Here is a 15,559-nt window from a genome sequence, read left to right as displayed (position 1 = left end):
GCAAATCCATTTTAAATCTAGGTTGTGATGCAACAAAAAAGGAAGAATGCCAAGGGGGTAACTACTTTTGCAAGGCATTGTAATTTAATTTAACTTTATATTTTCAAAAAGTCAGCTACTGGAAAATCTCCATACTTACACATAAATGCTAAGTTCTATAATAGTGTTATTGGCCATAATGGATTCCTCCTTGCTCTGATTTTCAGCCCTTGACCACATTAGTGTTGGCTTTGTTTATGGAGCCTGTTCTTTAAATTGAATGCAATCTCCTGCTGCAGGGATGCAATTAGGGCTCTGGTAATCTGATATAAATATATATAGTTAGGGTCAGAAAGATTTGGACGCTGGCACAAGTTTTGTTATTTCTGGTCTTTACCAAAATAAATTCAAGTTACAGTAACATAATGAATATGGATATTAAGTGCAGTCTTTGAGCTTTAATTTGGGGGTATTCACATCCAAAATGGAGGAAGGGTTTAGGAATTACAGCTCTTTAATATGTGGCCCCCTCTTTTTCAAGGGATCAAAAGTAATTGGACAATTGGTTTAAAAGCTGTTTCATGGACAGGGGTGTGTTTATTCCTTCGTTATTTCTTCATCAATTAAGCAGGTAAAAAGTCTGCTGTTGATTCGAGGTGTGGTATTTACTTTGAAAGTTGTTGCTGTGAACCCACAACACGCGAGCAAAGAGCTCTCAATGCAAGTGAAACAGACATCCTGCAACAGACAGGCTGCAAAAAAGAAAAACTCCATCAGAGAGATAACAGGAACATTAGGAGTGGCCAAATTAACATTTTGGTACATTGTGAGGAAAAAAAACACACTGGTGAGCTCTGCAATACAAAAAGACCTGGACGTCCTCGTAAGGCAAAGAAAACCCCCTTCCCACCATCCAGAGAAGACTTCAGGAGAGCAAATGATGGTTCATCGTAAGGTGCAAACCATTCATAAACCTCAAGAATAGAAAGGCCAGATTAGATTTTGACAGATGAAACCAAGATTAACCTGTACCAGAATGATGGGGGGAAAAAGTATGGAGAAGGCTTGGAATGGCTCATGATCCGAAGCATAACGCATTAGACATCAGCTGGATGAATTCTGAAGTATATAGGGATATATTGTCTTTTCAGATTCAGTCTAATTCTGCTAAGTTGATTGGATAGCACTTCACTTTACCGATAGACAATGACCCAAAATATAATGTGAAAGCATCCCAGGAGTATTTTAAGGCAAAGAAACAGAATATTCTTCAATGGCCGTGTCAATCACCCGATCTCAACTCGATTGAACACTCATTTCACTTCCTAAAGCCAAAACCTAAGGCAGAAAGACCCACAAAACAACAACTGAAGACAGCTGCAGTAAAGGCCTGACAAAGCATCACAAAGGAGAAAACCCAGCATTTGGTGATGTCCATGAGTTCCATGACTTCAAGCAGTCATTGCCTGCAAAGGATTCTTGACAAAGTATTAAAAATATACATTTTAAGTATGATTGTGTTGATTTGTCCAATTACATTTGAGCCCCTGAAATAAGGAGACTGTGTACGAAAATGGTTGTAATTCCTAAATGTTTCGTACAATATTTTTGTTCTACCCCTTTAAATTAAAGCTGAGTCAAAATATTTCCAGACCTAACTGTGTATAGCCTTGTAACCATGTCAGTCATGCTGGGCAGGGCAAAAAGTAACGTCTACTCCCAGTGCATATGCGGCACTCCCTGTCCTGCACATCTTTTAATTTCCCATGAAGACAAGTATTTTGACCTACTTCTCCTGCCCTCTGTGCTCAGAAGTGCCCCCTCCAGCTCCCCTGTGCCCTGGCCCTACACCTCTAGCTCACCTCTGATCTGTCTTACCTTATCTGCTTAACTACATCACTTGAACTGCCCATTGTCTCCTACCACTGCTCTGATCCATCCCCAATAGTTCACATAATGTGACAAGTCCCTCCTACCCCAAGCTGTTCTAACCCACTCCCTCTGGTTCCCCTCCCTTACCATCTTCTTTTATGACCCACCCACTTCAGCTCACCTCTGCCCTCTTCTGGTCTGAGCCTCCTCCACCAAGTACCCTCTGCTCTGTTGCGACCCTCCTGTCATTTTCCCGCCTCCTCTACCCCCTCCCATCCCACTGTGCTCTGACCCACCACTCTCGATCTCCTCTGACACACCCACCCCTCCCTGATCTGATCCACCCCTTTAGTGCCCCTCTGCCCATATTTGTAACAGAACATACTGATGTTTCCAGCCACTGTCAAGCCTAGTCAAGATTGTGATCTGAATGTTTGTTCACTGCAGGAACTCTGAGTAACTGTGTGAGAGGAAAACAGTTTGTAACATCTAACGTACAAACTGCTTTCTCAGAATACCTCAGGGATTATAAAGATAGCTTGGCCTTCCCCATTCCAGATTATGTGGGCTACTTACCTTTACTGACATGTTCTGTTCCGTCAGTATGCAGTAAGATAGTCCAGTCTGCCCAACAGTAGCGTAGTCTGGATAGGCTGCAGTAGGCTGGATACGCATTTCTGCATAGCATGCGGTTGTGCATATCCAGCCCACAGCCGCATGTATGTCATTTAGAGCCCATTGGCATTGAAATGTCAGGGTCGGTTTACATCATCAATCTGGCCCTGCTGAACTTCTTCATTCTTCTTAATGAATATAACACCTGATTGGTTGGGTAAGCACAAATACAAAGATGAAATCGAGAAAACTGCACCTCGTGTTAATACTGACATTTATTGTCTTGACCCTACCAACAAAGATGAAATCGAGAAAACTGCACCTCGTGTTAATACTGACATTTATTGTCTTGACCCTACCAACACACAGCCCTTAGTGTTTCTGAGATCCAGTCAGAATTTTCAGTTTTATACAAGACTTGAATGTCAATACTAGTATGTGACAAGCTCTTTGTTCTCAAAATAATCAGACAAAGCTAAAGACAAACGCTAGATATGATGCAACTTAGAAAACAAAACTATGCCAAGTACACCATTATTTGTGCTAACATACAAGTAGATCCAGATTCTCAAGGAAACCATCTGATCAGGTATTTATATTGTAAACAGCTCTATTAAATGTTCAATACTTTGTGTCACAAAAAGCTGCCATCACTGTCCATTTCATCTATCGTGTATGTTGGTTCTGTTTGGCTTGTTTTATTTTAATGCCATTATTTTCGGACAATACTATTTTCATCACATGGTTACAATCCATTTTGTGACTTGCAGAGCGAAACAGGAGGAGCGGAAGGCAACATTCAATGTCCACAAGAAGAATGGTTGCATTGTATGATTATGATCCAAGAGAGAGCTCTCCCAATGTTGATGTGGAGGTACTTACTTTTTCCTTGTCATTTTACTGCGTTATAATGAAAACAGCCAGTTGATATTCTACCATATTGTTAAGCTTCCACAAATGAAGACTATACTTAGACACATTGATACAAAAATAACTTTGCAAACTTTTTGTCCGGTTAAGTTTCAGTAGCAGGACACTGGTTAGCAGAAGTGAGTGGACTGGCCATAGATGTGGCCACAAGCCAAGTGTGACAGATTATATAGTTGTAAAGGGGGGAAGTTGTGCATAACCAGTAACAGGTTAAAACAGGCCATCAGGTATACACAGGGTTAATCTACCATTAAGTGGAAGGGTTTTGTCATGGATATTTGGTGTGGGCCATCTGATAGTAGTACATGCTCTGCAATTGCAATTTGGTGTCCAAAAGTGATGTTAGATTTCAGTACTTAGAATTGGGCAGGCAGAATGAAGTCTTGGCCCTGATTAGTAAGTTCTTCAAATATGAAATAGGTTCTTTTTTGTTTGATGTTCGTTTTGGTTTGGCTGGGTTAAAGGACCGATCTCACGCAAAAAGCTTTAACCCATGTCTGAAACCTGTATTCATGGAACACCCATCGTGTTAACTATTAATCCTGTAAAGTATCATTCAGAGGCACCAAACCTCACACCGAGACAGACTCACCCACAGTGCATAGTATCCTTGCTGCCACCCTTCTAGACCCAAAGACTGAAGGGGAAGAAGCATTGTAGCTGTGTCGGCTCGGATTCATGCTCTTCCAGTGCTGAATCACAACAACATGATAGCTTAGACTTAGTCTTGTAATTTACCACCCCACGCAAGCGCCTGGTGCTACATTGCCCTCCTCTTACCTTCAGTGTGAGGCTTCAGTGTGGACACCTGCCAAAAAGAACTAAGGCAAGAAACCTAGGCTGCCAGTTGAAGTATTAGAAGACACAGAAATACGCCCCTTTTTCTGTAACTTCAGCAATGTTGGATAAATGATTGTGATCAGAGGCCCAGAGGTCTGCAGATCCCCAAAGGTCAGTTGGTGATCTGACAAAAGGGCCAAACAATATCCAAGGACACCAAGTCAAGATTTAAGAATCTTACAATGCCTTGTTGATTTGGGACAGGTGTACATCGGCTTTTTTTTTTTTAATAAGTGAATATGGGAAAAGGTGGCAGATCTTTTTTGAGCAGAAAAAATATAACGTATATAGGTGTGCTACTCCTTTAAAACGTCAGACATCTGAACACCACGTTCCATTTCCCCATTGAAAATGACAGAATTAATGGGCTTAAGTTCAGAACGGAAGGGCAGCATTTTCTAGGTTGTATTGTTAAACACTAATTGTACCGACTGATTATACCTGGTTTTAGTAAGTATATGTGGTAACTAATTTAAATGTCCTTCTCTTAAACTGCCCTAAGCACTCTAGTGAAGAATAGTATAGGGAATTCCAAATTAAATGCTTTGAAACTTGTCTGATGTATTAAAGAGAAATGCAAACTAAAATCTTTTAACTAATTGATATGATTCTTCTTCCTTTCAGGCTGAGCTAACATTTTGTACAGGAGATATAATCACGGTTTTGGGGGAAATCGATGAAGATGGATTCTACTATGTAAGACTATTTCACCACAGAGAGCTTATCTTAAGTAGAACGATGGTAGAGAATGTCTTCCACAATAAGTCCTGTGCTGTCATTGAAGTACCATATGTTCTTGTATTGCTGGAAATTGGTCTGAACAGGACTTACTAAATACAGATGTTCTCTACCATGTTGTGTATGTGTTAACGGGTGTGATAATATAATATATATATATATATACACACACAATATATGAACAAAAGTATTGGGACACCTGACCATTACCTGACTTTTATGACATCGCTTTCTAATTACATAAACATTAATATGCAGTCCCCCCCCCCCCCGCACCTATAACAGCTTCCACTCTTCAGTAGAGCATTTGAGATGTCAGGCACTGATGTTGGACAAGAAGGCCTGGCTAACAATCTCCGTTCCAGTTCATCCCAAAAGTGTTCGATGGGGTTGAGGTCATGGCTTTGTGCGAGTCAGTCAAGTTCTTCCACACCATACTCAACCGACCATGTCTTTATGGACCTTGCTTTTTTACACTGGGGCAGAACCATGCTTAAAAAGAAAAGGCCTTCCCCAAACTGAAAGCTTAGCACTGCCCAAAATGTCTTGGTATGGTGAAGCAAGATTTTCCTTCACTGGAAGGGGCACAGCCCAACCACTGAAAAAGCCCCATACCAGTATACCCCTCCCCCCAGACTTTACAGTTAGCACAATGCAGGCAGGCAGGCAGGTAATGTTCTTCTGGCTTCAGCCAAACCCAGACTTGCCCATCAGACTGCCAAGCAGAGAAGCCTGATTCATCACTCCACAGAGCACGTTTCCACTGCTCCAGAGCACAAAGCAAGGTTCATAAAGACAAGGTTGGATGAGTTTGGTGGAGTTTGACTGGTTCACATAGAGCCCTGATCTCAACCTCATCAAACACTTTTGGGATTAACTGGAATGGATATTGCAAGCCAGGCTTTCTCATTCAACTGAATGGGCAAAACCCTGCCGTGGAAACACTACAAAATCTTGTGGAAAGCCTTCCCCGAAGAGTGGAAGCTGTTATAACTACAAAGGGGGGACTAAATACATATTAATGTCTGTGCACTTAGAACGTGATGCCTGTTCAGAGCAAATGCTCTGAAAAATACCCCTTGACATGACCTTCCGGGGCTCAGTCATAGAAGCCCCGATGGAAGCCCCAGGTAGCAGCGAAGGTTGTCTGCGTACATTGCGCAGGCATCCATCAGCTGCCCCAACTTGATGCCAGGGAGTCTGAAGCATGGGGGACAAGTCTAGGGATGCATCGGTAAGTCGGTGGGGGGCATATAGGGGGTATAAGGCATATTTGGGGGGGCATAGAGGTAAATAGGGGTATAAGACAAGGGGCAGAGTGGCATATAGGGGGTATAAGGCATATCTGGGGGGCAGGTTGGCAAATAAAGGGAAATAAAAACAAACATTGCATTTTTCTCAATGATAGTTTTTATTAAATATGAAAAAAATTTACATGTGAATTGATATTTACTAGTAAAACTTTTTTTCTTATATTCAGACCTTTTCTTTATCCTAAATTAATATTTTTGGGAGTCGTCTTATAATGAAGGTCATCTTATAATCAAGCAAATACGGTATATATATATATATATATATTTTACACACTCTATATTATTACATGTATAGCATAATGTGCCACTAAAATAAAATCAAGTATAACTTTAACTAATGCGTTATGTATCTATATATGCAGCCATTTCAAAGACTTGGTAAGTTAATGTTAGATACTTGTAAAATCTTGACTGATGACCTTTTTTTTTTTTACACAGGGTGAATTAAATGGGCATAAGGGCCTTGTCCCATCTAACTTTCTGGAAGAAGTGCCTGATGACGTGGAAGTTTATATATCTGATGCACCCTCAAGGTATTCTCAAGAGGTTCCAGTTAGGACAAAAGTGAAAAGGGTATGTTATTATGCTTACTGATTTTATAACGGCATAAAAATGTCAATGTTCTAAAAACTTATAGGGTAAATTTAGCATCCACAGTAAGTAGGTGTTTGGTTCCATGATACCCTTATTTTGGTAAAGGAAATAATGATGCCATTTAATGTTTTTTAATTTCTGTCTTCTATCAGACTATACTGTAGGATATTCACCACATTAGATCATACTCATATCCTGTAAGTGCATCCTCCCTCAGTGGCCTTAAGAAATTGTTTACCCCCAAAAAAAACCATAGTTGTAAAGAGCAGTTACCACACTTGCAACAAATTTTACTCTAGTGATATTAGCATACTGAGTGTAGCTATACTGAATGGAAATTGGGAAAATTACAAAAAAAATGCATGAATCATCCCAGGCCATTTTTATTATTATTTTTCAACTAGTAACTGAATCCACATTTAGACATTTTATTTTTTTGGTGTCATCACTGCTGTATTTTCTGTTTTGTCCTTGCTCATCTACTTGGGAACAGAAGAAGAGTGTTCATTTCACACCTTTATAAGGGAATGTAGCCTAAACGTAAGTGAGCAACTGAAGATACCAAGAGTCTCAACACTAAGACCTGAGTGCTAAGGCATCCAAATGTATTTTTTCCTTTGAGTTGTATGTTTCCATGCCAAGGTGCATATTATTGTCTTAAGTACTGTTAAATACTAACCAACTAGCACGTTGGAAGTATACCTTCTAATCCAAAAATATACATTGAATGTTCGTCCTTTGATATGAAGCTACCTACATTTTTTTTTTTGTAAAGCAAAATCTGACCACCAAATTTTTTTTTAATAGAACTTGCAATGGTCTGAAACATACAGCTCTGACAGCATTAATGCGCACACACTAACTGGTATCTTCAGGTGTGTACAACTGGGATGTTTGAGTTTTTTCTCTCTTAGAAACTGACCTTGATTTTGAATCAGAATTAGGTTGAAGCCCATATTAAATTGCAATGTCAGATGGCCCCATTTTCAAATCCTTCCCCTATGCATTTGGTTCAATATAGCGTTAAAACCACCCATCATCAGTTCCCAGGCTTAAAGGCTCCATCACCACTGAGGTGAATTACTATTTGTTCACTAGGATTAAATGTGAAGAGGAAGGGCTTTAACCTCAGTCTGATTCTAATTAAGGCTCATTTTAGTATCTTTCTTGCTGCGTGCCAAACCCTTCAAGTCAGTCACTTTTTTTTTACAATGGACAAAAAATAACCGGAAATTGCATCTCACAGTTTTGTATGATTATAAAAATATTATCCTTTTAGAAAGTGTCAAATAAACATTAACTTCTTACGTAAAGGAGTTAATGGCATGTTTCTACACTTTGAGGTTGTAGAATTCTCCTTTAAAAATGATTCCAAAACACAATGGTTTGACAGTATGGAATGGCTTTAGCAAATGCCCCAAACTAATTTTGTTAAGACAATGACATTAATTCTATTACTTTTTTAGGCCCCATCCGAGAATACAGGTACACCAAGGAGAGCACCGTCGCCAACAGTCCACCTTAATTCTATGTCACCACCATCTTCAATGGGTTCAGGAAGCCCAATGAGAGCCAGAGAACGGTCCTCAAAAAAGAAAAAAGGTCTACTATCCAAAGGGAAGAAGCTGTTAAAAAAGCTTGGAGCAGTAAAATGAACCCTCCCAGAAATATTAAAGCTCCAACTTTCCTTTAGGATCAAATGATTGCGTTTACCATTGGAGGAAGCACTCAAGCAAATTCTTAACAAATAAAATATTAATAAAGCAAATACTAGCTGGCTAATAATCACACATCAGAGATAACTTTCCATACAATAAATACAAATCTTACAGATAAAAAAAAAAGAAAAATATCTCTGGCCTGGTCTTGAAACGTGTAGCCTTGGTGTTTTTTGCCTTACTGATGCACAATGATTTATAATGTTCGATATGTACTGGATATTTATTTGTATGTTGTGTGCATCCAGTCTTATTCTACCTGTAATACTGCAAATTAACAATTCATTGACCACTGTCCTTTTCAAACTGGAATCATTCATTCAATCATTCAGCCAACCATACTCCATTAATTTGATTCTACATAGTCCATGTTTCATATTTGGTCCATTAAACAGTATCTAAAATGAATACTAAATAGTATCATCTACAGTCAATAAAACAGGTAAAAATATGTATCGGTCAATAGAATAAGTCCACTTATATTTTCAGATTGGCAACATTTAAAGTATAATCACTATCTAGTCACAATTTTGTAATTACAGTCCATTTGTAAGTTGTTTTTATACATTATTTTCAGACTGCCTTTTTTTGTAAAATGAAGGTTTACAATGAAAACAAATTAACACTCCCTTCATTGTGTCTTTAAAATGTACATAAACTGTAAAATACTGTTGTGCTAGAGTTATGAAACTGAAACGTTCCTGGCCTCAATGTGATTAAAGTATCGTGTGGGTGTGTGCATGTGTACATTTGATGTGTAAATTATTTTATATATAAATAAAATTTGATATTTTGTAAAAAAATTGCAATTATTATTTTGCTAATTTGACACTGAAAACTGTAGCGTGGGGAAAGTCCCACTGAGTAAGAATCTGGTGTTCTACATAACATTTATTTATGAAATAAAAGATTGGAAAAACAAAACAGAAAATCAACCAAAGTTTATTTTGGGCACAATGTTCTGCACACATTTTCCCCAACAGAGAAAACAATTACATCATTAGAATCGCTTTTAACTGTAACAAAATGTTAAATGCTAAGGACATTCTTTTAAATTACTGAAATTCTCCCTGATGTTGCTCATTCACCCAACAATGCTCCGCTCATATGTTCTCATTATGTTTCTCTCTTGGTGCTGAGGGCAAGTAACAAATCCTACAGCATTCTATATGCTAGGTAGCTAAAGCTCTGCACAAAATTCCATTTTCCTCAACCAATGCGGATTCCAAAATCTAAACTTGCTATATGTTTTAACGGTTTAATTATTCAGCACCAACTACGTAAGTATATAATTATGAGTTTATCAAAAGTCAAGAGAAAAACAGATATCTTTCAAATAATGGAAGAACCCCCTAAAGTCCCCCAAAAAGTATAAGAATCTGATTAAACATGGAAGAACCCAGAGACACATAACCACTTTGTCAGAATATGTGTATAGCTGAAGCTGAGTTAGGCAAGCTTGATTGTAAACTGTATCAAAATATAAAAAAACATGCAATTAGGAGGTGCTAGTAACTCATAATTATGGAGTCTTCATATGCTTTGTCTCAACCTATTTCTTTTAGTTTTTAGTACAGCAACAACAAAACATGCAGGAAAGTCCGGCATTAGTGTCACCACAAGATTTAAAGAACCAGTTAGGCAAACTTGAAATTCCAAAGGATTATTATTATTATGGAAACACTGCTTACAAACTTCACCTATGTAGGATGCATCAATCATTGAAAAATTATACAAAAAAATACAAGATTTATGCTAGTTAAACTTGCATTGGCCTCAATCGGAGTTGTAAAGCACATACTTAAGTATGCTTCTTGCTTCAGTAGAGGTAGCCAGGGTGAGGATGGAAATGAAACAAGTCACACTAACTACACTAAAAATAGAGGGCATGGCCAAACTCAAATGCAGTACATAAAGTAAAAAATGGGAGATTGCAGCATCCCCCCAAGCATATGTATAAAACAATACATAATAAGTGCTTATGTGCAAACTTGGGAACTTCCCAGGATAGGCCACCTGGAGCCACCCCATCTTGTAGTGGAACTAGGCAAGCCACGCGTGGTGGCTGGGCCGGTCCAAGATATCCTTAAATTAGCTGAGAGTAGAAGGGGAAGTTGGCTGGCATAGCTAAATGCTGCTTCCCTGGTCAAAAAAGGTGGTGACCTGACAACTCAGGAAAAAAATGCTTCCCTTGGAGACTCCAGGTCAAACCCAAAGTTCTCAGGTATGATTATGTGATACTTTTTAAAAAAAAGTATATTCTCACGCAGTTGTCTAATGCCATCATTATAAAATAGTTTCAACTAATAAAACATTCAATAGGAGTTTTGTATCTTCATCTGGAATCCCTACTTGCATACAACTCAGTAGAAGAAATTCAGAAAATCTAGAACACTTGAAGACTATTTACGAAACTGAATGAACTAATACGATAAACTGAAAATTCTGCTCTAACTTTTGATATAATCTAAAGGTAGTACAAGCGGTCAGAGAGTGACAGGTGCGGTTCTCTGTGGATACTCTGCCCCACCAAAAAGGCTAGTTTATGGGCATACTGGCATGGAGCAGGCACTCTGATTACACCCTAAAAGAGATAAGCAATGTTAATGCAACATCCAATTAATCCATCATGATTAAGCCACAAGATCTATGTCAATTTAATGTAATATACTCACAGGCCAGTTAAAGTAAAGATGGCAAAGTTTGTATGTCAACCTTTGCATATGGTCTGGTTTCAGGGCACCGCTGTCATAGACGACATTGTAATGAGTTGGAGATACAGTGCCTGCTCGTACAGCTTGGCTGACTATGTAGAAGTCATACCTATGTGGTAAATGTAAGAACATAAACATCAAGTTGGCCAATAATAACATAAAAGGTTTATTTTCATTTTTAGTTTACTTTTGTAAAGTGCTAAAAAACCTTAAATTGCAAATAAGCAGGCCAAACAAAAGACATTGCAATCTTCCAATGTCTAAGTCCAATGCATTTTATTGGAATTAAATCAGTTTGAATATTCTTTAGTTATTAGTAAGAAAATTATATTTTTGCCTCTCTTTTTCCTCACGCTGGCTGGCTCTATTAAATACGGTACAAGTACCCTTTCTGGACATGCTCAGTAGCATTCCTGTGCAAGTCAATGCACATGCCATGTGCTTCCTAATTACACTTCCTAGCAGCTGGGAGAGGCATTAAAATGAGACAGCAATCTCATTTTCTAATTTGTGCAAAATTGACTAAAACATACATAAAAAAAAATGAATACAAAATACTGACCCTTTAAATATTGTCAGATGTTACCAAGGCTGATACCTTAGTTGTAACATAGCACTGAAAGTTGACGGTAAATAGAACAAATCCACAACATGGCTTTTGATTGAAAAATAATTACGTATAAAGACAAGATCCCTGAGATGTCCAATAATTGTCTGTTTGTCCTTGTATGATAAAGTAATTGTGCCTTTTCACTAAATGGCTTTTTATGAGTCTATAATAAAAATATCAAGCTATGTGGAGAAATGTTAGTTGTTATGCTGCATATGCTATTAGGAACAAGACAATTGATAGGACTTTGAAGCAACTGGTCAGAGACTTTGCATGGTTAGAAAGCCGCTACATACCATTCAGGTCTGGTAACTTCAACATCAATAACTGTGCCGGGTGGGGGGTTATTGAGTCTGCCATCGATAGGTGCAAAAAATCTGGCACTTACACGTTTCTTTACCACAATAACTGTGAGTTTAGGGCTAAAAAGAAGAACAGTTACAAAAACATCAAATTGTGCGTGGGGAAAAAACAGCAGCTCAGAAGTGATTCGCATTTACAAACACACATACATGTAAAAGAAGGATACTTTCCTAAATATTAAACATACTTAACCAAAAACAGGAAATGTATCATTCACACATTTTAGGAGTCATATTTGCCTAGGGTTTATATTAACATACCCCATGCACAGTGTTCTGGAATATGATGGCCCTACATAAATATTTAAATAATATGTATATCTACAATTTAATACATGATCAGCTATTATCCCAAGTAGACTTTACTGGCACCTAGCGAATACAAACATGCAACGCAACTTAAACCATAACCAACTGAGCAATCTCACACACTCCTGTTAACCCAACTTTCTCCTATTTTATTTTACTATGTAACTGCTGGAAAATACATTCAGCCCTGTGGGTCAATGTGAATGCATATAGAACTTGCATGGATATGTGTGATTAACGCTCACCCACCACTATTAACAGCTAAGCGTCTAGTCTGGATGCTTTTATTAATCACGTGTCATTGGATATCAGATTAAGCAGAAACAAAGCTTTTCTATTGCTGAAATTAAATTGCTGAAATACAAAAGTAATCATTGTCAGCCAACCAAAAGCTGTCTGAAAATTATTGAGTTGCAGCTTTGGTTAGTTTGGCTACCCTTTGAGTTTATCAATTCATTCTGCTCTGCCCTGGTAGCCATAGCTTTAATTTTGATCTAAAAATATAGTTAAGAGATATTTCACAATCACATAAATGGACATCTGACTAAAGCCATGTTGAGCATGTATGTCATAAAAGTAAACAATATGCTCATACCTGTAGTCTTTTCCAGCAGATTGTATGCAATCCAGAAACTGTGTGACCTCATAATTTACCAGTGTTTGCAGCTGACCATCTCCAACGCCATCTCGATAGATAATGATACGCGATGGCAGATTTTTGTTATAGGAATACCAGGCCTTTAGAGCAGCTGAAATATTAAAGTGTATATTTACATATGTAAGTATTATTCTTTTCAACTCCATGTTTAACACTTTAGCTATTAATATTTTTTAAAACACTAAAATCAGACAAAAGTAAAGAAAACATTTAGAAGGGTAACTAGAAACCACTGTTATATATATATATATATATATATATATTTATGCCAAAAACGAATAGTTAAATTAGGAAAACGTATGACAGTAAAGACAGTGGAAGGGAATATATGCTTATTTACTATGTATCAATCTTGGTACGTTGGGGATATTTTTTTTTCCTAATGATTAAATTAGTGCTAGACGGTAGGGTTTACCTTCCGTTATCTCTGCAGGCAGTACAAAAAATACCACCCTCACAGGAAGTTCAGTTTACACTTAGCCATGCTATACCAATAAAATAACCATGTGAAAAAGAAAGGGAGGTTTTTGTGCACTGACTACGAGCCTACAAAACGGAATTTAACAATAAGTTTAAAATGCCTTTTTCTTTCACTGCTTTGGTCAGTGGAGGACAAGTGTGGCCTACCAAGGCAGGCCCACAGAACAGCTGCCCAGAATGTTCCCATGGCCCGCATGAGAGGAGGACCTCCTGAAGGGCAAGGCACCAAGGTTGGTTTACTGCAATATCCACCATGTCTGCAAACCTTCCCTGTCATGGCAAATTTAAGCCATTGCCTGCACTCTTTCTCTGGCCACATCTTGTGGAGAACTTGTGATAGCGTTGGGAAGTACAATAGCCAAATGAACGGGCAAAAGAACCTATTTACAGCACTAGTAGATCAAGGGGCCAGTATTATTATTGAGGTAGCCTGCAGTCCTGACCAGAAGCCACAACATTTATCTCTACCTCCTGACAAGCAGACGAAAAAAAAACTTTGGGTAAGGAGACCATACGCTTAAATTGATTTGTTGACAGCTGGTAAGCTTCACCTCCCAATTGTTCACTACAGAATAAAGATGGCAGAGAGATGTCAACATTATCTTCTCCCCATCTGAGAATCCTGTATGTTTCCTGAAGGGCTCCAGTGCTTCTGGTGTCATCTTGGTGAACCCTCACACATACACCCCATAGCTGATCTGTCCACAGAGTAAGAAATATTGCCTGGAGATGCCCCTAGCCCAGCAAGCTGGTGTCTAATGACACCACTGTTCACTAAGCTAGGTGAAGCATGGTACCTCTATTAACCAGGGTAAGAGTTTTAATAACCCGTCCTGTTCTATCACTCCATGAATTACAGTTGAGGTATTCAATGGGATTACTTGTAGAGCAGACACCATGTGCCGCGAAGCCACAGAAAATGCTCCGATGGGGCTGACAAGTGGGCAGTCTCTGTACTCCCAGATAGGCCAGGTATTATACTTTGACACAGTTGACCTTCCTCTAGCCAAAGATCATGCTCAAAAACTCCACCAAACATGGTGTCAAAGCACTCTCTGTCCGATTGATCAACGAGCCAAGTTGGGTGTACTTAAGGCACTGTTCCCTTGATAAAGCCCTGAGAAAGAGATTGTACGGTGAACAAGAACTAGGTGGTTTCTATCACTGGGTGATAGAAATATTGTACCTATGCCAGACAAGACAAACTTCAGGGATACCAAGACTTCTTGTGGCACTTCTTAACGCCCTAGGCTCCTTGTTGATCTAAATCAGGTAAAGATCAGTTTAGCCTATTTTACAATCAGACCAAAACAAAAAAATACTAGTGAGGCTGACCAGTGCCATCACTGGGCAAAGTGCTTAATAGGACTGGTATCAAGCCTCAGAGCGTATTCAATCCTATTGTACAGCAGATGAGAAGTGGCACACGTAAAAATGAGAAAAATGCAGTATATACTATCTATCGAAAGACTTAAGTCCATTCCCACTGAAATGAGGTGTTAAGGCCCAACAGACAGTTGCCATGTGTCCCTAAGGTAAACCTGGGCCCTATGCAACTGTCTCTTTTGTCATGCATGATAAAGCTATGCTGCAATAGCACAGAGCAAATTCTTAAATTTCAATATTAATGTAACATAAAGACACAACCGTACATATGCTATAACCAGAATACTTGGTAGAGTTTTTACAATACTTGTATGTTTAAGGAAATTGTCCAAGGTGTATCTCACCTTGCATACAAACTTTCAGAGCATCAACAATCTCTTGCTTCTGATCTTGCAGAACACATCGAGAAAACCAACTGAAACATAAAAAAGGAAAAAAAAA

The 15,559-nt window shown here is 38.5% G+C and overlaps 2 protein-coding genes across 2 annotated transcripts in view; one reads left to right on the top strand and one right to left on the bottom strand.

Annotated features, from left to right (window-relative positions):
• Positions 1-8,536, top strand: part of RIMBP2 (RIMS binding protein 2) — a 53,207-nt gene extending 44,671 nt beyond the window's left edge. The window contains exons 15-18 of the mRNA XM_089491047.1: positions 3,237-3,340; positions 4,861-4,932; positions 6,726-6,860; positions 8,348-8,536. Coding sequence (XP_089347173.1) covers positions 3,237-3,340; positions 4,861-4,932; positions 6,726-6,860; positions 8,348-8,536 — 500 coding nt within the window. The remainder of the gene's footprint in view (positions 1-3,236; positions 3,341-4,860; positions 4,933-6,725; positions 6,861-8,347) is intronic.
• Positions 8,537-11,066: 2,530 nt separating this feature from the next.
• PIWIL1 (piwi like RNA-mediated gene silencing 1) overlaps positions 11,067-15,559 on the bottom strand; it is a 29,679-nt gene continuing 25,186 nt past the window's right edge. Inside the window, exons 16-20 of the mRNA XM_089490980.1 lie at positions 15,463-15,533; positions 13,190-13,343; positions 12,220-12,345; positions 11,275-11,422; positions 11,067-11,183 (exon numbers count right to left, since the gene is read on the bottom strand). Of these exons, the coding sequence (XP_089347106.1) occupies positions 11,067-11,183; positions 11,275-11,422; positions 12,220-12,345; positions 13,190-13,343; positions 15,463-15,533 (616 nt within the window). The remainder of the gene's footprint in view (positions 11,184-11,274; positions 11,423-12,219; positions 12,346-13,189; positions 13,344-15,462; positions 15,534-15,559) is intronic.

This window comes from Sceloporus occidentalis, unplaced genomic scaffold (genome assembly GCF_023333645.1).
Source record: "Sceloporus occidentalis isolate IW3139 unplaced genomic scaffold, rSceOcc1.0.p SCAF_48, whole genome shotgun sequence".
NCBI lineage: Eukaryota > Metazoa > Chordata > Lepidosauria > Squamata > Phrynosomatidae > Sceloporus > Sceloporus occidentalis.
The sequence above is the reverse complement of the archived record's forward strand: the minus strand, read 5'-3'. Positions and strand labels throughout refer to the sequence as shown.